Source organism: Barbatula barbatula (assembly GCF_947034865.1).
Source record: "Barbatula barbatula genome assembly, chromosome: 4".
Taxonomy (NCBI): domain Eukaryota; kingdom Metazoa; phylum Chordata; class Actinopteri; order Cypriniformes; family Nemacheilidae; genus Barbatula; species Barbatula barbatula.
In genome coordinates this window covers 8,076,673-8,101,560 of record NC_136768.1, presented here as the reverse complement: position 1 = coordinate 8,101,560, position 24,888 = coordinate 8,076,673, and the positions used below count along the sequence as shown (strand labels likewise).

At 37.6% G+C, this 24,888-nt stretch overlaps 2 protein-coding genes across 3 annotated transcripts; one reads left to right on the top strand and one right to left on the bottom strand.

Moving 5' to 3' along the window:
• Positions 1-5,431: 5,431 nt before the first annotated feature.
• LOC306892966 (plexin A3-like) lies at positions 5,432-8,183 on the bottom strand (the record flags this gene model as incomplete). Its single annotated transcript, XM_079454390.1, has 7 exons — positions 5,432-5,538; positions 6,095-6,167; positions 6,245-6,353; positions 6,457-6,557; positions 6,826-6,948; positions 7,058-7,183; positions 7,299-8,183. The coding sequence occupies 7 exons, from the start codon at positions 8,181-8,183 to the stop codon at positions 5,432-5,434; spliced, it is 1,524 nt and encodes a 507-aa protein (XP_079310516.1).
• Positions 8,184-9,630: 1,447 nt separating this feature from the next.
• LOC306893506 (plexin-C1-like) lies at positions 9,631-24,578 on the top strand. 2 transcript variants are annotated; one of them, XM_079455367.1, is made up of 31 exons: positions 9,631-10,818; positions 10,932-11,057; positions 11,167-11,301; positions 11,798-11,898; positions 12,608-12,716; positions 12,790-12,946; positions 13,068-13,179; positions 13,492-13,585; positions 13,801-13,833; positions 14,150-14,283; positions 14,379-14,558; positions 14,977-15,088; positions 15,191-15,358; positions 15,773-15,925; positions 16,138-16,249; positions 16,346-16,447; positions 16,984-17,087; positions 17,205-17,249; positions 17,334-17,458; positions 17,875-18,073; positions 18,579-18,725; positions 19,668-19,836; positions 20,455-20,555; positions 21,123-21,198; positions 22,241-22,275; positions 22,637-22,729; positions 22,835-22,998; positions 23,140-23,290; positions 23,449-23,589; positions 23,685-23,759; positions 24,122-24,578. In XM_079455367.1, the coding sequence occupies exons 1-31, from the start codon at positions 9,919-9,921 to the stop codon at positions 24,224-24,226; spliced, it is 4,458 nt and encodes a 1,485-aa protein (XP_079311493.1). In that variant the 5' UTR covers positions 9,631-9,918; the 3' UTR covers positions 24,227-24,578. The 2 variants fall into 2 exon arrangements, with proteins under 2 accessions (XP_079311493.1, XP_079311492.1); XM_079455366.1 differs by having other exon boundaries at positions 9,793-10,818; positions 23,449-23,601; positions 24,122-24,577.
• The last annotated feature ends 310 nt before the right edge of the window (positions 24,579-24,888 follow it).

Sequence of the window (24,888 nt, the reverse complement as noted above, 5' to 3'; positions counted from 1 at the left end):
GCAGTTCTAATAAGTAAGGGATAAAACAGGCAGCCGGTTGTTATCGCAGAAATAAGCCCCCAAAGCAGAGGGTCTTGTATCACTCTGAAGGGGCTTATTTCCTGATTACAGCCAGCTGCTTTTACATTATCCCCCTTATTTCACGGCTACTTGCGCCATGAGAAAAACTGGACATGAAATGAAATATTTTATTAGCTCATTTTTACAGAATGAAGACCTTCCACGGGGAAAAATCATTTACTTTAAGTTTTCAGGTAAGAAACGGTCAAATGTCACCAACAGGCCATTTGGTTTATTCATTTGTAAATATAATTACATATTTGTTATAAAAAATTTTTTTTATGTAATGTTAAACTGTACCTGTCAAAATGATTGGCAGCATCCAGGTTATATATATATTTATTTTAATTCCAGGACATAAATCTCATTCACAATAACACCATAGCAGCCTGTGGCACTCTGTCTGGGAGTCTGAACTGTGAAAGGATTCTGGGAAATCTCCGTACCCCAGAATGCGAGATAACAAGTTCTAACCGGTCTTATTGGAGGCAGATGCCTTTTTCCCACAAGCCCCAGCAGGGTTAATTTCTGAGAGTTTAAAACTGAGTCGTTCACCGCTGTGATGGAGGGGTGTACAACAATTTGTGTGTATCTGCGTGTTTGAGCGCAGTGTAGTTCTGTGAATGATGCCTGGATTCCTTGAAATTCTTTCCAACGGATATGGGTTCCTCCTGCTAACCTGAAACCAAGAATCAGTCCTATTCACATATAAATAAACAGAAACATTGAATTACAACAGTATCCCTCTCAACACTCCTTCTCAAATGATGTGATATTTAAAAAATGTGGGTGATTTCATTCACTCCTGTTTCTGTCTTTGAGGTTTTGGAGGCATCTGAGTGCATTACGAAGTGGCTTTTACAAACTGGAAATCGTCTCGGGCTTCCTGGAACATTAAAGTGGATAATATGCTATTGATTCTTCCACAACGTGAGAAATCAGGAATGTGAATCTCCTTGTTGCCATAGCGATAGCAATCTCCATACCTTTATTATTGTCAGTGCCTGATGGATTGTCTCCAACAGTATATTCTGTAATTATATGAGGTGTGTGTGTGTGTGTGTTCATGCTAATGTCTGTTGGCTTTGCACTTGCATTGCCTTTCCAGCACAATAATGATGGTAAATGAGTTCTCTAAATTAGCCGCTTGTTTCAAAAGTACTTTGCACTGTGTCTTTAAGTTAACCTAGTATTAGAAAACAGAAATAAAAGTTGTCTAATACAGATGAGCTGTGTCTTACACTTAGATATACTGTAGGGCAGACTGAGATTTTGTGTCTCAGGTATTGGGTTGGTTGGGCGTTAAGTTTAAAAGTATAACATTTTCCTTTTTTGATTTAAATGTTGCTCTCTCCAGTGCTCCCTCTAATACAAATTTATAAGCAAAATATTGTGTTTCACAGCACACTTAAAAGAGTTGGTTATATACAGTAGGCCTATTTACATAAACAGCATCAATTAATTTATCACAAAGCATACGGATTGAAGGAATTAAATTAGCTACGTTTAATGCATAATATAAATTTAAAGACATCAATTAATCCAAGACATTTTAAAGTCACATCACTGGCAGTGATCACGAGAACATGTAAAATTATAGTTAAATAAAGTCTGGCTAAAACTGCTCTCTGATAAAATACGCACTTGTACCTTATCTAATTCATAAATGTAAATCACAGAAGAAAATAATCTGTGGGATTTAAAAATTATATTAAATGTTGTATGTACCCTAAAATGCACGCTATTTCAGAACTAAAACACTTTTAATGAATGTGGGAAAATGTATTTGTGTTTACATACAGAATGGTCTAGAGATGAAATACCATTACAATTAAAAGTTCAAGTTTGTGAACTTTTTTATGTTTTGATTCCTTGTACAATTATTGAGTGAGTATATAGCGCCACCTGCTGTTTGCAGTACCGCTGATGCAACTACACAGTATTGCCCACTCAATCGGAAAAAACACATTAGACACAGTGTTAAAGCTAAATGATATTTACAAAAGCAAAAAATTACAGAAAACATTTATAAGTTTTAATATCCAGAAAAAAATATAGAGAATCTTATTCTTTTTTCATTGCTCCTTCATGCTTCTTAAGATGGGTCCTGTGGTTTGAGACAGAACAAATACTTTGTACTGCTTTGTCCCATCCTGAGAACAAATGATCTTCCAACCCTGATCTGAAAAAAAATGTATTATACTATATGTTTACAGTTACGAAGTTAAACATCTCCCTTCCATAATACATTGAGAGTTGAAGTTACAGTTACCATCCTTTGTACTATCCTAAAGACAAACTTACAGTGAGTGAGTCCACTTGAATGACGGCGTTAATCTTACACATAATGGTATTGGATTCGATTCTTTCCAAAACACACTCATATTCCTGATCTTCCTGTACACCAGACACTTTCACCTCATCCGTACTCAAATTCAACTTATATGCATTTTTCTGATACAGGAAGAGAGAGAGTAGTAAGAATCATCTGTAATGATCACATTTTTATAAAAATAGTTGATTTATTATTAAATGCATACAGTCACCGTATCACATAAATCCGTGTTTACCTTTATAATCACTAGAATTTCATTGTGTATCTGTGTGGTTGTAAATCCATTGAACACTGGATCAGGGTGTGTGGTTAAATCGGCACAGTCTAAAGTTGAATTTCCAACTTTTAACATCAGAGTATTGCCATCATAAGGGTGGGTGTAAAACCATATGTCCTTAGACAGAGAATAGAAATAGGCATTATTATACAGCTGTTTGTAAACTGTGCATACAATATATGTTGTGAGAGAATTACTGTAACTATATTATTATGTGCATTTGACAACTACTGACAGATTTATATGAGCAAAACAGGATGTCATGATCCTGCCTCTCCTTGTCTTGGTTTTCGAGTCAGTTCCATGTGTTTTGTGTGGAGAAAGAGCATTGTTTTGGTTTGTCATGCCATGCTCTCTCTCCGGTGTCGCGTCCTTTAGCCCTACCCCCTTGTTTCCCTGTTAGTGGCGCATTAGTGTTTAGTCCTGTCACCGTCCCTGTACCATCTTCCCCATTAGTGTTTCATTCCCCTCACCTGCCTCGTGCAATCCTCCTGTTAGCTTTCCTTAAGTGTTTCATTGATGTCACCTGCCGTCACTCTCCCTGTGTGATCAGTCCTTTTTAGTGTTTCCCTTTATCTAGTCCCAGTTTCCCTCTGTCCCTTGTCGGTTCGTTGGCATCATTGTCCATTTCACTCACCAGTTGGAGTACCCGTGTTCCTGTGCGAATGTTTTTGGACTATAGTTTATTTATTATTCAAAAGACCCTGTTTGTTTTGTCCCCCTTGTGGGAAGTGTTCTTTTGCCTCTTTGGCTTGTTTGGTTCTTGTTTTCCCCATCGAGGGTTTTTGGTTTCATTAAAGATGTTATTTAATACTCGTCTGCCTGCGCTTGGGTATTGTCCTAAATCCTGACACTAAACTCCTAGCAGAATGTGTGAGTAGGAAACTTAAAAGTGGCCAGAGATATTCATCACATGACAGATTCACTTTCTATTCTGAGTAAATTCACTTTTAGCTAAATTCAAGTGTAAGAATATCTTACCCCCGTGTTTTTGTTGTATTGTGTTTTAAGCTCTTTATTGGATTGACGGACAATGATTGATTCCACAACATCCATATTGGTCCCCCACACATGAATTTTCCTTCCACCACTGATTGACACACAATTTCAGCCAATCATAAACAGACAACAGAATCAGGTATGCAGATAGAAGCAATAGAGAAATAATTTTAGTATTTTTGAGTCTCAACTCACCTTTTCCAGGTGACTTTGGGTTGTAATCCTTTGCAGCTGGGCAGGGAACTATAAGTGATGATGCTGTTACCATGACAACGACCATCCGCGGTAGCAGCGCACACTTTCGCTGCACCATTGATTCCACTTGGAGGAATGTGAAACCTCAGACTGTCACTGGACCGATCGAACACTGGAGATCTGAAGAAATACATTCGTGCACAGATATACAGCATGTATAGTGAAGAATATATATACGTAGACCTCAAGACAGAAAAAGATAAAATCTCACTCTTTCACAATGCAGAACGGAAACGTTTGTATATGGATTTTGGTGATAGATTCCAGGTACCTTCCTGTTAGTAAAACACTATTTCTGCCATTGAAAGAAACTTTTTTTGACTGTATCGATAGAATCTCAGGCTCCTATAGAATGGGCATGAAGTGTTAGAGGTATAAAACTTTCATATTATATTTCTGAAAAGCAAAAAATCAACATCCTATTCCTGTAGCATGTAGACCTATACAGTTAGTGGAGTGTGATACTTACTTTGTAATCTCTAGTCTCTTTACATACACCTACATCCTAGAGTAGATAAAGAAAAACAACTTTGAGTTCTACCTTTATTCTTGGTCATTGAACTTCTTTTACATTTCTTTTCAGTCAAAAACATATCAGTTTGACATGAATAGAGTGAATCTCATTAAACCATGCTAATTTTTGTGTAAAATAAAACTATAATTATTTAATAACACATTTTTCGTGGATAATTTAAAAAAAAAATATATTTATAAAATGTAAACCATGGTCTGTTTGAATACTTAATTCTGTTTGGCTAGAAGTCGTGCATTAAAACCATTTAATGCACAGGTAGTTCCGGTCAGTTTGATCACGGTTTGAAATTAAAGTGCTGCCTTTAATGTAATAATAATGCACAGACGCATACACACACCGGACATTAAATATTTCTTGGTATATGACCATGGTATAAGCAGGATAATTTACGGCTAGCTGTGCATTGTGTATTTATATATATATACATTTATAATATAAAAATACATTTCACCAGTATGTGTGCCTCAGATTCAAGGGTCCAATCACAACGCTCGAGGGAAGGAGACCATTGACATCCAGCTGTGAAGCACTGCACACACCTGCATTTAGGATACAATGTGACTCTACTGTTGAAAGTCGGGGTAAGGAGGGCAAATCATATACAACTGCTAGGCCCTGCCGTGTGGTGTGTGATTAAATTGTGAGACGAGTTTAAGACTATAAGAATTTATAGCTGGCAACTGTAAAGCCACACTGTGGTTTCCGATATGAAAGTTGTATATAAATGTAACTCTATTACCTATTTCTGTATTCTTTGACACCTTTTGTATCTTTGAGCACAACTATGTTATCCTCAGTAGGATGGCAAGCAAGGCTAAAATTAAATCTAATTTTACATTTTAGTCATTGTGTGGGGACACATGCATGCAATAACATTTACAATACGAAATCTTGAATGTCTGAAAAAGTACCTGCAAGGAGAAAAGTAGACTCCTAAAATAAGAATTATTTCAAAACTTTTTGAACTTTCTCACTGTGTATAAGAAGAGTTATCCGTAATTCTGGGGCAGTTCTTCAGCATCAGGGTCTCTGTGATCTTCTGATCCTCAATAGTAACTGTAGCTAAGATCTCTGATCCTGATGTTTGTTGTAAACAAATCAAAAATATATAATCAATGGGGATATGCACACAGGGTGATGACTTCCGCCAAAATCTCAGCCAGCTCTGTTACATCCATAGGGAACAATGGCGTTTTTCACTCTGTCGCTTCAAGATGCATGTAGGATTACGGTCAACAACATGAGTCACATCATCTAAACACTACGCCATAGACAACCAAATAGGAGAAGTGCTTTAAGCTATGTTTTAACCACATCCACAAACATGAAAAAAGTAAACTTTTGCACTTACTCGAGGCTTGATCACAGAGGCACATAACAATGCTCAGCCGTAGTGCTGTTGGTTTGGTGAAATTATTATAGCTAAGATTTTAGCAGAAATATGTCATTGCCCCATGTGCATATACCCATTGTATTCTGACAATTATACATTTTCCAATTGCTGGATAACAGTACATCTCACTGAAGAGGATCCTACCTTCAGTAGACAATACCTCCAATAGCTGGTGTGAAAAGCTACAGGAGCAGTTTGGAAAAACTGCAGCAGGATCAGATCTGTCACACAGATTCACACCTCCTGCGATGAAAGCACACGAGAAAGCAGGATTTTGTGTGCTCTCCAGACTCATGGCCAGATGTAGAGTAATCTGTTTTTAAGAGAACACAGGTGGTTATCGAGTCATCTTACTGTATTTTGAAAAATGTCTTGACGATGCAGATCTACCTTTCCGAATGAATTCTTTGCCATTTGAAAAGAAAGCAGCTGTTTCCGAAGAGAGTCTTTAGTGAAGGACACCCATGAAGAGGTTGAGCATTCATCCTTGGGGGAACATCTGGACACAATCATCAATATATAAATTGGATCAATAAAATTCATTAGTTTGAACAGCTTTTGAAACAAACCAGATTTGCGGCCTTGTTTGTTCACAGCCTGACCTGCGCTTGCTATCACACCAACCACAAAAAGGATCCTGAGCAGCTCTGCAGTCCCTCAGAGAGCTGTATTTAGCACATTGAACCACAGACACTCTTCTGATCTGAAGAAATGAATGTTGAAGTTGACACCATTTATATGAGAAGCAAATAAAACTACAAATATTTTAGAGTATCATGAGACAAATGCTTTTAGTCACATAATTTTAATTTGCCATTTTGTCAATATTCGTAAGACAAATGTACGTATTTCCTTCTGAAAAACTCTTTTAAGCTATTAGCTGAAAACGTTATTTTGCTGAATTGTCTAATGATTGCTACATAATAAGATCTGTGATAAATACTGTGCAATAATAATACCTGGTTTTTTACCGCGATGTAGATGTATTTGGAATCTACTGGATCTAAATGCATTCTGGGAAACACTTTTTGACCAATATCAGATCTGTACAGCACTGTTGGACAGCCTGGACTGAATCTCTCATCCAACGCAAGCTAGAAACACACACAGAATCAATCCAAACCTTATTATAAATGTCGTTTTTTACACGCAGTGCAAAATATGAGAAGCAAAAATAAAGAACATCATCAACATCAGGCAAACCTTTATCAGTTGTCCATCCTCGGTTCCTATGAACAGCACAATCCAGGATCCATCCCTCACTGCTGTTACTGAATTCATTGACTTGTACTTGAAAACTACTGCTATTGGTTTAATTATTTTATCAGTCTGCAAGGCAAAAAAAAACGTTTTTTTATATGGGTTGAGTTAATAGTGAAATATCATCCTTAGAAATAATGTAAACTCTAGGCTATGCTATCATACAAATATCATTAATATCTACCTGCGTAGGCCTACATGGCCAGTTCTCAGAGCTGGAGCAGAAATCCTTAAGTTTGCCATTAACTTGACCGATGTCGTAAACAGCCAGTGCTGTGTTCTCGGGATCATTCGTGTTTTGCGCACTGAATACACCTGTCACCAATACAGTTTGATCTGAGGGAATAAGAGCCGATGCGAGGAGAACAGGGCGAGCTGTATCGTCACAGCATTCTAACCTGTTCCCTTTTAGGTCCTTGATAATGTCGTTCTTTTTCCCTTTGCCGTAATTCAGCCTGAGGACGTACACTTGCCACCCGGTCTTAGTCTTCGCATTTAGTAACACGTACGAGTCTTTGCGAGAGATGATCCGAAACCCGTCTACAAACTCCACGTGTTCCGTAGTGCTGTGTACGCAGAGATTCGCTTTGTCACCTGCTTCGGAGAAAATATTGCCTGTCTGAGAATGTAAAGTATTCCACAACTTGACCACACAGAATGGGGGTTTCATAGAATTGTCCTTCATCCCAACCAATATGAAAGAATCTTTAGCGCTGGCATCCACAATGAATGCTACGGATGTCTCGTTCTGCCGTGGCACCGACGATTTCTTTTCCGAGTAAATAGAATTTGTTATATCTTTCAGATCAAGAACCTCACAATATCCACCGTTAGATGTTCCACACGTGATCAGGGTCCCGTTCGCCTCAAAAGGCACCAGAAGTGTAATTGGGTTTGGTCGCGTGCCGGCGTAAACCTTCATTTTTTCAATTTTCAGGTCGTGTCTCATCTGATGGAGGCGATGGTCAGTAAGAACATACAACGTTTTATTACAAACTACAAAATCCCTGATGTCTCCATCAAAGTTATGCACATCATTACAAAAGCAACATTTTAAAAGTAAAAGCATTCCAAGTAAGTTTCTTCCCATCTTGCATATCAGTGAGAAGTCCTAGCAGCTGAAGTGGTGAGTTTTTGTCACCAGAAGAAATTCACAAATTGCACAAATGCGCTGCGTCTTGAAAGATATGAAGGGTTTAAGTGACAACAGCACTCTGTTATATGCGAGGAGACTTCCGCGGAGCAGAGCAATACATCTTTTAACCAGATTGTGACATTAACTTTAGTTCAGTTGTACATAGTTTATTATGAAGGTAAATCAGTAGCAAAACTTGAGAGCATGTAGATTTTTAATTGGTGAACATGTAAAGTAAGTATTTGTACCGGTACACTAAAACATACACTCACAGCCCCAATGTAAAAAAACTGGTAAAATAAATAAAAAACTGAAGTTGAATGTTGAGATTTGCACTCGTTGACAAAACTCACAAATATGTCTTTTGAATTTGAAGTTGCAGAAAAATTGTCACAAATGTGTAAACTGGCATTTACTAAATCCTGCCGCTAGGGGGCGGTGAGGCTCAGCCGTCATCAAATGCCGCTCCTTGTCTCTCCTCTGAGCGTTCAAGTGCACAAGTTAGTGCAGCGGGTTTATCGCTTAAGTATTAGTAAAAGTCAAGGCGGGGAGATTTGAAACTGCAGTGACAGGTTTGTAGGTGCCGATTTGTGGTTGGAATTCAAATGTGAATCTAGGACATGTGAATCTATGCGTTTGTGTCTGCCAACACTGCACATTTGTGACAATTTTTCTACAACTTCAAATTCAAAAGACAGATTTGTGAGTTTTGTCCACGAGTGCAAATCTCAACATACAACATCAGTTTTTTATTTGACAAGTTTTCACATGTTTTAGTGTACCGGTACAAATACTTACTTTACATGTTCACAAATTAAAATCTGCATGCTCTCAATTTTGCTACTGATTTACCCACCCACCACATCTGCTACAAATAGAGTTGTTTTCAAATGTAACGATTCAAAAACGGGCTAAGGGTTATAACAGAAAACAAGGGAAACCATTCTGTTTTTATTCATTAATTAATCAAATTTACTTGTTCAACTTATCCCCATCACCTCTCCCCACGGAATGGTTTAATTTAATTTTTGTATTTAAACATCATAGTAGCCTAAATTCTAAACAAATAAAACGGGGAACCATCAAGAAACAAATATAATATAAAAGCTGAAAGTTTGTTTTAGTCAGTTTTGTCTTTGTTTTATAAAACATTGGTAGCACACTGCCAAGCGAGCAAATCGATTAAGTGGTTTCGATTATATTCCGAGCTAAATCCCTTCGGACAGTCCGTGTTACATCTCGTGAAAAGATGTGCAGAAGGAAGTTTTAATAGGACTACCGCAAGAGCGCAGCAGTCACCAAATAAACAACAGATAACAACTATGCAAAATAAAGTTTCATCTTATGTAAACTCACAGAAAGCAAAAACCGTCATTTCAACGTATCGCTGAGATGTTGTTTTAGACCTGTGTCCACGTTGGATTTTTGTGCTTGTGGCATAGTCAAAATAGCATTGGATGGTATCACAAATGATCTAAATGTCTGAAACTGGGCTGCAGATTTATAGTTTTTCTGCGCGGAAGTCGTCTCACATCTCAGACCTGCTTTCACTTCCACATCATCTGTGGACGCACTTCTCAGCGCATTGGTGCAGCGTTGCGTTGAATTTCTTCTGCTGACAAAAACTCAACAATTCAGCTGCTTGAGGGGATTAACAAAGAAATGCAAGATGAGAGGAAACTTCCTTGGAATGCTTTTACTTTTGAAATATTGCACGTGCAGTGATGTGCATAACTTTGATGGAGACATAAAAAACTTTGTAGTTTGTAATAAAACGGTGTATGTTCTTACTGACCATCGCCTCCATCAGATGAGACACGACCTGAAAATGGAAAAAATGAAGGTGTACAACGACACAAACCCAGTTACACTTCTGGTGCCTTTTGAGGCGAACGGGACCCTGATCACGTGTGGAACATCTAACGGTGGATATTGTGAGGTTCTTGATCTGAAAGATATAACAAATTCTATTTACTCGGAAAATAAATCGTCGGTGCCACGGCAGAACGAGACATCCGTAGCATTCATTGTGGATGCCAGCGCTAAAGATTCTTACATATTGGTTGGGATGAAGGACAATTCTATGAAACCCCCATTCTGTGTGGTCAAGTTGTGGAATACTTTACATTCTCAGACAGGCAATATTTTCTCCGAAGCAGGTGACAGAGCGAATCTCTGCGTACACAGCACTACGGAACACGTGGAGTTTGTAGACGGGTTTCGGATCATCTCTCGCCAAGACTCGTACGTGTTACTAAACGCGAAGACTAAGACCGGGTGGCAAGTGTACGTCCTCAGGCTGAATTACAGCAAAGGGAAAAAGAACGACATTATCAAGGAGCTAAAAGGGAACAGGTTAGAATGCTGTGACGATACAGCTCGCCCTGTTCTCCTCGCATCGGCTCTTATTCCCTCAGATCAAACTGTATTGGTGACAGGTGTATTCAGTGCGCAAAACACGAATGATCCCGAGAACACAGCACTGGCTGTTTACGACATCGGTCAAGTTAATGGCAAACTTAAGGATTTCTGCTCCAGCTCTGAGAACTGGCCATGTAGGCCTACGCAGGTAGATATTAATGATATTTGTATGATAGCATAGCCTAGAATTTACATTATTTGTATGGATGATAATTCACTATTAACTCAACCCATATAAAAAACGTTTTTTTTGCCTTGCAGACTGATGAAATAATTAAACCAATAGCAGTAGTTTTCAAGTACAAGTCAATGAGTTCAGTAACAGCAGTGCGGGATGGATCCTGGATTGTGCTGTTCATAGGAACCGAGGATGGACAACTGATAAAGGTTTGCCTGATGTTGATGATGTTCTTTATTTTTGCTTCTCATATTTTGCACTGCGTGTAAAAAACGACATTTATAATAATGTTTGGATTGATTCTGTGTGTATTTCTAGCTTGCGTTGGATGAGAGATTCAATCCAGGCTGTCCAACAGTGCTGTACAGATCTGATATTGGTCAAGAAGTGTTTCCCAGAATGCATTTAGATCCAGTAGATTCCAAATACATCTACATAGCACTGAAGAACCAGGTGAGGCTAGGAGTGAGCTGCAAATACACATTGGCAATACATTTTGTCCAGTTTTACTGTGTAGTGCATGGAGTGTGTTTATATAAAGTAGAAATCTTAAAGGCACAGCAGATCGTTTTCCGAATCCTCACAGACAGTTCAGCAGATGTTCTACACATTTGTGATTTGCAAAGTTCTAACTTGTTTCTCCGTATTTGACTAATTTAATAATGCTTCGAGCAAACACGGTTAACTGCGGCGAATTTTTCCATTCCAAGAAACTGCAGAATTCCCAGAAACTTGCAGATCTTGCCTCAAGATAAATGCAGAGAAATGCAAATAAAAAAGATGTAAATTGCATTTGGAAAATTGTAAATTGTCATGAGTAGTGCACACATTTAACGTTTAATGTCGACCTCAGGGCAAAAAATTAATAAAACCATTTTTAAAATGTCAAATGGCCGTTTTCTGAATGCATTTTGACCTATCGTTATTTCTGCTCATGGTTTACATGTAGATTGGTAGAGTGCCTGTGATTCAGTGTGCTAAATACAGCTCCCTGACAGACTGCAGAGATGCTCTTGATCCTTTCTGTGGCTGGTGCACAAATATGCGCAGGTAAAGTCACATCTGTTAAAAACTGCTCATGCACAGAATCTAGTATTTATTGAGAGATTGTGCTAGCTTCATTGCATCTAGTTTCATTAATACATGCAAGAGCGATAACCAGTGTGCAAGATCAAGAGAGATATACACTCACCTAAAGGATTATTAGGAACACATGTTAAATTTCTCATTAATGCATTTATATAATCAACCAATCACATGGCAGTTGCATCAATGCATTTAGGGGTGTGGTCCTGGTCAAGACAATCTCCTGAACTCCCAACTGAATGTCAGAATGGGAAAGAAAGGTGATTTAAGCAATTTTGAGCGTGGCATGGTTGTTGGTGCCAGACCATTTCACAATCTGCTCAGTTACTGGGATTTTCACGCACAACCATTTCTACGGTATACAAAGAATGGTGTGAAAAGGGAAAAACAATAGAGCATCTTTGGGATGTGGTGGAACGGGAGCTTCGTGCCCTGGATGTGCATCCCACAAATCTCCATCAACTGCAAGATGTTATCCTATCAATATGTGCCAACATTTCTAAAGAATGCTTTCTGCACCTTGTTGAATCAATGCCACGTAGAATTAAGGCAGTTCTGAAGGCGAAAGTGGGTCAAACACAGTATTAGTATGGTGTTCCTAATAATCCTTTAGGTGAGTGTAGAGTGATAAAGAGATAGTTGTTGATGCTGTTTCTGGTGCTTTTGTATCTAGTTGTTCTTCCCAGAATGATTGCTTGAACTCTTCATGGGTGTCCTTCCCAAAACACCCTATTCAGAAAAGGCTGCTTTCTTTTCAGGTGGAAAATAAATCATCTGGAGAGGTAGATCATCATTGTGTAAAAATTAAAAATATATATCCAAGATTATATCCAACCAGTGTTCTCTTTAAAACAGGTTACTCTATATCTGACCTTGAGTCTGAAGAGCACACAAAATCCTGCCTTCTCGTGCGCCTTCACCACAGAAGGTGTGAATCTGTGTGACCGATATGATTCCACAGTTTTTCCAAACTGCTCCTGTAGCTTTTCAGACAATCACTTGTCTAGTAGAGGTTTGTTCTTTTTCAGTGGAGTTTCCTGTTATCCAATGTCATATAGCTTTCGAAATATGATTGTACATATATGTGTGTATATGAATTGTTCTGTAACAAACATTTTTGTGGATCTGTTTAGGCTTGCAGGTCTTAGCTATAGTTACTATCGCAGACCAGAAGATCACAGAGACCCTGATGCTGAAAAACTGCTCCAGCATCGCAGATAATTCACCAAATGCTTCTTATACACAGTGAGATTTTATATAACTGTGTGTAAATTCCTGCACATTTCATATTTGAATATGCTGTGACAAATATAAGAAAGCTATTTGTTCGACCAGATCAACGCAGCAGTGTTGAATCAGCAAATGAGCGTGAATTGGGGCCGGGAATGTATATTTGTTACACATTAAATGTTCAGCAAACCTGTTTAAAACCAGTTATAATTTTTCCAATCACGTATTTCTATTATATTGAGACATGATTTACAAGTTTGTGTTGATAGTAGCATATCATGTGTGTCTAAAAGTAAGTATTTTCATTGTAAAACTAAACAAATGTAGGTGTGTGCAGTGCGTCACAGCTGGATGTCTTTGGTCATCTTCTGTCAAGTCTTGTGATTGGTTGCATGGACCTGAGGCACAGTTTCACGTACAGGTAGGTAAAAGTCTTACTGCTTGTATTCAAGATATATTCATGATCATTGTCAGTGTTCTCAAAATACAAATATACACAAATCATGTGCACGTTTCATTATATACAGTATATACTGTATGTAGATAGATATAATATTGCTAACAGCTGTCGTGTTGTTGGATTGGCTTACGTAAAATGAATGCAACAAAAGTTCTTCCTTTTTCTCCACTATTTAGGATGTATGTAAAGATGTATACCCTGAGTACAAAGTAAGTGTCACACTCAATATGGGGTCCACTGAAATAAGGATGTTGTTTGTAGAACGTTACCTTTTCTAAAGAATAGGATTTTGAAAAAGTTGCAGGATTTTATTTCACGTTTGAGGAACAATTTAAGTTCAAAATTCGCAATTTGTATTGCACAACAGCTTGTTTTAAGCAGGAAATGACATGATGTGTTGTGTGGCATTATAAAATAAGGTGTGAAGAAATACCTTTTAGACTTCTATTATGAAATATGCTGCCAAATTACTATAATTCTGTTTTTGCTTTTTGTTCACTGAAAGCATTAATAATTGTTCTACAGGAACCAGAGATTCTCTCTATAGAGCCCAGTACACTTTCTTTCCGGGGCAGAAACAATGTTTTACTAATTGGAAGTAACTTGGAGTCTGTCACCAAAATCCGTATTCAAGGGGATCTGGACTGCATTTCTAAACAGTGAGACCTTGTTTGTATGTCTGTCCTGATGTGTGTGTGTACTTCATATACTGTTGATACATACTGTATATCTGTGCAAAAATGTATGTCTTAAGGTCTCCAGTGTTTGATCGGTCCAGTGACAGTCTGAGGTTTCACATCCCTCCAAGTGGAACTAAGGGAACAGCGAAAGTGTGTGCTGTTACTGAGGATGGCCGCTGTCATGGTAACAGCATCATTACTTATCATTCCCAGCCTAGCTGCACAGGAATACATCCCAAAGTCACCTGGAAAAGGTATGAGAGCTTTAAAGACCTCTATGAGTTGACTTCCAACGGCTAGTCGAAATACAGTTTGATGAAATACATAAACCCAACAGCTAGAAAGCGAGAAATGAAAGCAGAAATGAGAACCATGATTAGGTCATTGTGTGGATGTAGCCTACGAGTTACAGTTTAATGCGTTGCATGTTGCATTAACTATTGTTCTTGGGTTTTACTCAAACCATTAAAGATTTTGTAAGGTAAACCGTCTTACTGACAACCAGGCTTCTTCTGCTTATTATATTTTTGGGCTGTTTCACTTCCCTTCTCTTAAATGTATCACATTATTTAATTTTGAGTTTGCCAGTAAGGGAAATTATAACTGTGTGTTGGGGAATTTCATCTTTGCACGTCTCTGTCTAAAGCCTGAAATTGTGTATCTGTCTATCAGTGGTGGAAGGAAGTTTTCTGTGAAGGGGACCAATATGGAATCTGTGGAATCAATCATTTTCCCTTTCTCCAATAAAGAGCTTAAAACACAATACTACAATACAAGCCATGGGGTAAATCAGCTCATATTTACATATCCTTAACATATCAAGATATTCTTTATATTTTACTATATAGGCTATACAGTAGAGCGATATATTCTCTTTTTTTCTTAGGAGATGTGGTTTCACACCCCCCCTTACGATCGCAGTGGTCCGACAAACTTGACATTGAAAGTTGGGAACTCCACTTTATACTGTGCAGATTTGATGGTCCACCCTGATCCAGTGTTCACCCAAATCACACCTTTACAGCTCATCGGCCATCTACAGGTGACCATTGAGGTAAACATTGACTTTAGTGACATTACTCTATTATCATTATTGACATTTAATTTTTTTCCTCTTAATCACTTAGCAATTTAAATCCAATGCGGCTTCTTTTGTTTTGTAACTGAAATATGTAATATGCATAAAATATGTTCAAAATGTCATGTTATGTTTTGAAGAGATTAAGTCCAAAATCGTAATTTACCTAGGCTATATCTTGTTATATCTTATTCATTGCGTTTGTATTTTACTAAAAAATGAGTAATGTGGGTTTGAATCAAAGGTAGATCTGTAAAAAAAATGTTTTGGGGAAACTTTTACTTGTAGAATACAAAAAGAAAAATGGTTCACAACTGTCGGAAATCATTGTTCTTGAGTCTGGTGACGTCAGCATGTGAAACTTTAATTCACAATTTTTCTTTTTTTTAGATGAATGCAGAAAAGTTGAATCTGTCTAAAGATGAGGTAAAAGTGTCTGGTCTAAAAGACGAACACACATATGAGTGTGTTTTGAAGCAGGTTGGTTCCAGAAACATTATATGTGAGATTAAAGGAGACCTCAAAACTGTGGACTCAGTCATGGTGAGTTTGACATTGAAACCGTAATGTAGTGAACAGTTATGTTTGAAATTTCCACACCACTAGTGACTGAATTTATTTGTCGTCTTATTTATTAATAACATGTAACTTTTTATGATCCTTGAATAATTTTATAAAATCAAACTGGCAACATATTCATTACGACTTTCTGAATTTAAATGCTTATTCCTCTTTTGCTTTTCCATAACTGGCAGATAACAGTTGGGAATTTCTCGAAAACCCTTGAGATCACTCAAAATATTTCAAACTTACTGTTCTTATACATCCTTGCCGCGTTGATTCTACTGATTATTTTGGGCTCTGTTGGTGAGTAACTTTGGATTTATATCACGGTTTCCATTAGATCTGCTGAGGTTAGACTATATAGGCCTATCCACAATATTTTTCTGTTTCCTTTTCTAGTTGCTGTTGTGTTACACCGTAGGAGCCAGAAACAAATGAATGAGAGAATGAACAAGGAATTGGATAAACTGGAGATGGACATTAGAAGAGATATAAGACAAGGTCGGTCACCATTGAAATGCATTAATAAATGGAATGCAACCAGCACACTACGAATATTCTTCATGTCACAAAACAGGAAGAAAGAACCCAAGTGCAGGCCGCAGTGAAGTGGTTAACAAATATTTAATATATAACAGAAAGCAAGAAAAAAAAACACCCACCATGGGGGAAAACACACAAAAACTAAGTGGACATCACACACAGACTCTTGACAGGGAACAAGTACAACGAACGAGCACAAGACAATAAACATGAGGGAATTTTATAGGGAAACTAACAAAGGAGATAACGAAGGGCAGGTGTGGGGAATGAGACACAGGTGGAAAGCAATACTAGGAACGAGAGGGGCGGGGCCAAATGACGAGACTGGAGAGAACGCATATTAAGTCCTGATTGACAATAATACGGCTCTCTCCACATAAAACACGTGGGTCTGTCATGATTCTGCCCCTAGACCAGAAAATCAAGACAAGAGAAGGCACTTCATATCTAGTGCTACATGTTGTTTTAGTTCTTTTTTTGTTCACTTTTTGCAGGCTTTGTTGATTTGCAAACAGAAACATCAGACTTGATCGAAAATGTTGGAGCGATACCTTTCTTGGATTACAAACACTTTGCTTCAAAAATCTTCTTTCCTGAGGTGCTGTATAGAACTATTACTTTTACAGGAATGATATGTTGTCATAAAATCGTACTATTGGTGTGTTTTTATATATTTCTAAATATATATTTTATATTTTGTTCTGTTTGTCTGTAGGCTGGCGCTCTGGCATCAAAAGACATGATCAAAGATATTGGGGAGGTAAGCCAATGCAATACATGTAGTAATACACCCAAGTGATTTTAAATCAACTTAACTGTGTCTTTCTCATTTTGTTCTTGTCAGGACTCAGAGCAGACCACGATGGATGACAAATGTCAGGCTTTTGCCACGCTGATCAGAAATAAACAGTTTCTTACTTGTTTCGTGCACGCGTTAGAGGAACATAAAGACTTTAACATTAAAGACAAGTAAGTGTAAAACGCTTCACTGCAAAGAACTTGCGCTGCATTCAGATACTGAAGTCAAAAGTGGTTTCTCACTGATAAACCTGATAACAGCTTTAGTGGTATTTTAAAATGTTAACTGTTTGTCATTTGCACTTTGAGAATTGAACGGAAACAAAAGAGAAATTGACTCGTGTTTATGGCTTTTTAGGTCAGATGAGTTTTTTCTGGTAAAGTGTCAAAAGTAACACCTTGTATGGGATCTAGAAAAATAGGAAAGGCTGAGTTATAATGTCGCCGTTTATCATTTTTATAAATGATAATGTTCTCCTTTTCTTCTACAGTACCTCAACATATAAATTGTATATCATTAACTACTTGCTACTCTGCAAAAGAATATAAGAATGTGGTCAGTCAAATCATCTCTCTCTCACTTTCAGATGTACGGTGGCATCTCTGTTGACGCTGGCTCTTCATGGGGATCTCATTTATCTCACAGAGATAATGGAGGACCTTCTGCAGAGTCTCATGGACCAGTCAAGCAACACCAATCCCAAACTTTTGCTGCGGCGCACTGAGTCCATCGTAGAGAAGCTCCTCACCAACTGGATGTCCATCTGTCTGTACGGCTTTCTTAGGGTCCGTCCATCCACTTACAGATTATATGTGTGTTTATCTGTCCAAAGTATGCAGTTAAAGGGGGGAAAAAATCACCAGAAAAAGAAACAATTCTGTCATTTTCTCGCCTCATAGACATCTGACATTCTTCCTTAAAAACAAAAAAGAAATCCTGAAGAATGTTGATGCTGTTCTTTCAACAGTATGTGTTAAAGTGACTTTTAGAAATAGGATAAAAGCACAAATGACGCAATTCACACGACTCTAGCAGTACACGTATTTACATCTTTTTTGTAACTTAATAAAGTGGGCATGTAGTGCATAAGCACAGACGGTTGCGTTTTACTTTCATTGAATGGAAAAGCTTAGTGCTTCTGCATTACATGTACTTTAATGTTCCACTGAACAAAGAAAGTCGCGTGGGTTTGGAAGAGCATGCTGGTCAGTAAATGATGACAGAGTTCTTTTAACTGTCCCTTTTAGCATCAAGAGAGAACATGCATTTAGTTTTTCTCTTCCTCCATAGGAATCGGTTGGGCAGCCTCTCTTTTTGTTGGTGTCAGCTCTGACTCAGCAGATATCAAAAGGGCCTGTAGACTCCGTGACGGAGAAAGCTCTGTACACACTTAATGAAGACTGGCTTCTCTGTCAAGCACAAGACTTTGAGGCCCTGGTCAGTATTTCTTCTTTTAACATCCTCTTTTTGCAACGTATGAACAATTATTTTAATCGTTTTAGTTTGTATGCAAAAACAGTAAACCACAGGGGGCTGACAAAAAGGATGATAATGACTAAGAGTTAAGAATGTATTATAGCATTGAACTAAAATGCTAATTTATGGTTTATTAAAAGTCCTCCTTATCTCTCACTTGGACGGACAATACAATTAATCTGTCTAGCACATAGGGAGGAGAGCAAACAAAACTGAAAGTTTGCTTAAAAAATGGATCAACTTTGCTTTGCTTCTGTAATCATGTTATAAAAGTGCCTCATGGCTCCTTGAGTTCAGTTCAGCTAAAGGCTCATTCACACTGATCCAACAAACTCAACGTTTTCATTGACATTCATCCAACAAACATCATCCGGGTTTTCACACTGAGCCAAAAAACTGAGCTTAAATTTCTGCTTTTATGTAACCATCACGTCCGTTCTTGCACCATAAAGGACTTGTAACTTCCTGGAAGTTTGTTGCACAAGCTTGCAACACTTTAAGTATGTTACTTTTGTATTTTACATGAAAGGTATTACAAACAACAAACTAAATAACCTTTTAAATCAAATGAAGAACTTTTAAAACTTTTAATACAGCCAACAATGTTTTTTGTTCAATGAATCTAATGTTCTGTGAGAACTGCATTTTTAAGAATACACCTTTCAACGTTCATGGTTAAATAAAATGTGACAAACTAGCATATGATATATGACTTTCTGTACTTTGTCATGTCTTTAGATCTTTGTATGCTACTTTTCTAAAATGTTTACTTGTAAGTTTGTTAACTGCCAGAATAATAAGAGCAATTCAGATTTATGTGCTTTGCTTCTACATTTCTAATGGAAGATTCATTTGCTAGTTTGTAATGTTAATTTCATGCTCTTTTCCATCTAACCTGAATAGAAACTGAAGGTGCTGTTTGCTGTGGGAACTGATGGAGAGGTCAGCGAAGCCTTGGAGGTCAACGCGCTGACATGTGACACGATACATCAGGTCAAGGAGAAAATCTTACAGACCTTCCAGCGCAAGTTTGGTTTCCAGTACACACAGAACATCAGAGACATTGAAATCGGTTTGTGAAATTTTGTCCATTTGTTATTGTTTTATCTGCTGCAAATTATCAAACAAATGACAAAATGATTGTTTGTTTATTTTATTTAGTTTGAAAACCTGCCACTATTTTTGCCTTTGAAACCAAAGGATGTTTTTTGTTTTCATGGCTCTCTTCTATACAAAATAGTAAATGAGAAAGTCCATATATTGTCACTGGTATGCGGTATTGCAAGTGTTACAGCCATACAAAAGCTTTATCTGGGAAACGCAACAAAATGCAAGTCGGTTCCAAAATCCGTAGTTTTTTTCTTAAATCTCAATCACACTTCTGCAAAGATAGACTTCCTGTGTAAAAACCTTTCTCAGTAGTTTTGTTTCAATTGGTTGAACATGCAGATGGTTTGTAAACATTTTGACTTTCCGTTAAGAATTTCTGTGAATAAGAATGTTGTTTAATCAACATATTTTTATATCTGTTATGTTGTATATACCTGTATATATGGTTATTTAGTATACACAATTCAGGCTTTTTATGTTTACTGTAGCTTCTCATCACTTTTTTAGAAACAGTCGTTGCCAGTCATAATGACCACAAAACTGATTACTGTTTGATGTCTTTGTTGTTGTGCCCTTAAAGAATATGAGAAGGCAGGCAGTTTTATCATGCTACAGGAAGTTGATGACACTTCTGAGGTTCGAGGACATGTTACCATGTTAAACACTCTAAAACACTATCAGGTGGGTGAAGTATCAAACGAGATGAGGCTTGGATTCATGACTCTCTTATACAAGGATCTTGGTCAGGAAGCAACCACTGTGACATTTTAACAACCACACAGACAGCCTGTATATAATATATTATATTGTTGGGCTTTGACATTATTGCCCTCTGATTTACAAAGCTTGTCACAAGGCCAAACAAACACAGATTATAGAACGTTTCAGAATAGGGACCAATTCTCCCTATAAACTAGTTGCTTATTAGCATGCCTTTTATTGGCATATTGGCTGTTTATTGGTATTTATAAAGCACATATTCTGCATGACCATATTCTACATCCTTAATCCTACCCAATACCTAAACCTAACTATTAATAAGCAAGAAATTAGGAGTTTGAGGCAAAAGTCTTAGTTAATGGTTTGTTAATAGCGAGAATTGGACCTTAAAATAGTGTCACCCAAACCCATAAGACTCATAATACATCCATAGAGCACAGCAACACCGTAATATCTGTTCCTTTTAGTGTTGTGGAAAGGTTTTGATAAATAAAGACAATTTTGAAAATAAAGTATGTTTCCCTTTAGGTGACAGATGGAGCTTGCATTAAAGTTCTGACAAAAAGATTCCACGCACCACTGAGATCTCAGACCAGTGTGAAAGGTGACTTCTCCTTCTATCTGTCCTTCCCTTTTTAGTGTACTCATAAGTGTACTTCATCACTTCTTCACGGAACTAAATTGACCCACCTTTTTGTTTTTGCTTTTAGAAAAACACGCTTTTGAGTAGACTTTAACCGTAGCAGTAGTACTTTGAGCACACATTAGTTAACAACTACATTTTTCATTTGCACTCTGCTATTTTCGGCAAATGTTTTGTTTATGAAGTGCACTTTGAAGTACAGTATACTCCCAGTAACTGGTAGTTTTTACACTAAGTATACCTGTTTACAAGTATACCAGTTTTCTGAACTTAACCTCATACTTATAGTTTACTATGTAATTAGTATTTGTTCATTTTATCTGTTTACTTTATTTGTCACGTATACAGTTATATAGAGAATATACAACCAACAGTGAAATGTAGGTCAGGTCAGCTCTAAAGATAAAAAATACAACACAAAAGGAAAATATAAATAATATAACTTTTAAGGTGTATATATAGTCTATGATAAACTGTAAATATTTACATGAGCAGGAATGTGCAAGAGAATGTGCGAACAGATAGTAACTCAAGATAGTTCCTTAGCAGCAACAAAAACATCCTGTTCTAATTTAATAATAAAGGTTTTATCTTTTTTTGTAAGTGTACAGTACTTAACATAGATTTGAAGAATATCTTGATTGAAGATTGATTACAAGAATAAGCCAAAGACTGTATAAGTAAAGAACAATTTGTAAGGGTTATACACTCACCTAAAGGATTTTAGCGTGGCATGGTTGTTGGTGCCAGACCATTTCACAATCTTCTCAATTACTGCGATTTTTACTGGGCCAACATTTCTAAAGAATGCTTTCTGCACCTTGTTGAATCAATGCCACGTAGAATTTAGGCAGTTCTGAAGACGAAAGGGGTCAAACACAGTATTAGTATGGTGTTCCTAATAATCCTTTAGGTGAGTGTATGTTTTCAGTCGTGTCACATTTACCAATTCTTTAAAGCGATTGATCAACTGTTTTTTTTACAATTTACAATTGCATTGCAGACGACAAGAACTTCTGTACCAAGTACTTCCATCTGGTGAGTAACCGAATGTAGATGATTTACACAATGTGTTGTGTTCTGGTGATAGTCTGTGAAGAGGTGACTGTGGTGTGACGTATTAGTAAGCATTTTTCTGCAGGTTAAAAATAAAACAGCGAACTGTGACTAGTTGCACTATGTTCATATTTCTAAGGAGGGGAGTGTGGGTGAAGTGCTTTTTTGTTTTTGCCAGCGTGTTTCTTTTCTCACGAGAGGAAGTACTTTTGTCTGTCATAATCACAATGCACATAACATTGGTCAAAGATACACCAAGCATTTAATATGTTTTTATAATTAGACATTTTGTAACTTTGTTATTGCTCAAAAATGCAACCTGAACTTTTTATGGTTGACCTAGGATCCAGAAATTGACAGAGCCCAAAGCAAGCATCCAGAGAAAAAAGAAGTCAAATTTAAAGAAGTGTACCTTACAAAGCTACTGTCCACCAAGGTGACTGACTATGTGTATATATATATGCATATACAATAGCTAACTTAAGAATAACATTGCGGAACATTGAAGGATTATTAAATATGTGCTCAACGTGTCAACCAGGTAGCAGTCCATTCTTTTGTGGAGACCCTTTTTAGGAGTATCTGGGGATTGCCCAACAACAAAGCTCCATTGGCTGTCAAATTTTTCTTTGACTTCCTGGATGCACAAGCGGACAGAAAAAAGATCTCGGATCCAGATGTTCTCCACATCTGGAAGACAAACAGGTGCGGAGTACCACAGTTCCACCAGCAGGCAACAACACGTGCACTGTTAAACTACTGTACAGATGAGTCTGGGAAAGATGACACTTTAGGACAAGATGTAATGTGATTGGCTAATTTCTCGGTGTTGCTCCTCCCTATTAGCCTTCCACTGCGTTTCTGGGTGAACATTCTGAAGAACCCTGACTTTGTGTTCAGCGATATGGAGAAGACGCCACATCTGGACAGCTGTCTGTCCGTCATTGCTCAGGCCTTCATGGACTCCTTTTCCCTCGCTGAGCAAAACCTGGGCAAGGTAGAGACTGACATCATTTACTTAACATCACGCCAAACTTAAATTACTTGCTGCTAGAAGTCGTGCAGAAATGACAGGAAGGAAAGTGAATGCTGACCGAATTTGAGGTCGTGGCGCAATGTTCTGAAATCACACAATGTTTTGTCCCTCTCTTAAAGTACTCACCAACCAATAAGCTGCTCTATGCGAAAGACATTCCTCAGTACAAACAAGAAGTGAAGGCGTACTACAAGATGGTGAAGGATCAGCCACTTATCAGTAGCCAAGAGTTCAAACTGTTCCTTCAGGAGGAGTCAAGGGTACGATTCAAGGCAAATATTTCACGATATAATAAAACCTTTAAAGGACGTCAGTCTATTGTAATATATAATGTGAATGAACCTTTCTTTACCAGAAACATGAAAATGAGTTCAATGAATCTGCTGCCCTGCGCGAACTCTACAAATACATGCTCCGCTATTTCAATGAGGTAATCATTTCAATACGCCATCAATAACGCCTTCAGTAAGGTTTTCAGTAAACTAGAAGGCTTGCTCGAAAAGCCGGTGAAAAGCTCATTTTCAGGCATACGTAAACCACAGAAATTCTCTACAGGAAACATGCAGTATCTTGCCACTTTATTGCAACGTGACAGGGCATCTCTTACTATTTTCAGGGTTTGAACCTGTGTTTAACAGAAAAGTGGTACATTAATTACGTAAAGGTGGGGGAACAAGTTAGGAAGAAGTGGTTAGGGGTCAAGACCTACCCAAGTGCATGAGGAAGTATACTTGTTTAACTGTATGACGCTTTCTTTTTCGATGACATTCTTTGGATTCTCTGTCTCTACAGATTTCTCAAAAGCTGGAACAGACCGATGCCCCCAGTGGGTTGAAAGAGGACATGAACAATGTGAAAGAACTTTTTGACAACATGAAGAGAAGTGCTTGGAACTGAAGTTCTTTCGATCTTGCTGTGCATCTTTTGATGTGGTTATACGTGTGCCAACAGACCTTTGACTTAACACTGCATTTGACTGCCGTGCATTCAGTGTCATCAAAACAAAAGATTTTTGCCTTAAATCATTTTTCTGTCTTCCGGACGTCGTTTAGGCAATACAAATGACTGTAATACTGTACAATTTAAAAACATTACAATAAGTTGAACTCCTGTAAATGTTGCTTTGTAAATCATTTAGTTTATTACCAGTTGGCTATAAAGCATTACTAACTAATCACTATCTTTTTGTCATTATGATGGCACCTGAGCTAGCCCTTTATCATTAATAAAACTTGTGTGATTTTATGTAAAGAACAGAAGTGTCACTCCTATTCTAAACGTAGCGAGTTGACCACCGCTCATCTGCAGTACTTCGTCGCCCCCTGTTGGTCAACCGTGGTTATGACGTCAAGGTGCAGTAAAGTTAGTCCAAAACGCAACTGTACAAAAATGTTTAACGAAAAAAAAACTAGTTTTAAGCATTAATTGGCTATGCTACTGTGCATCCATAGCACGAAAATACACGGAGGGAACTAACATATTGATCGTTATTAACGTCAACAACATCCAGCAAACATGCCAATTTACGTCTATTAAAGAATATCACATTGTCAATTCTT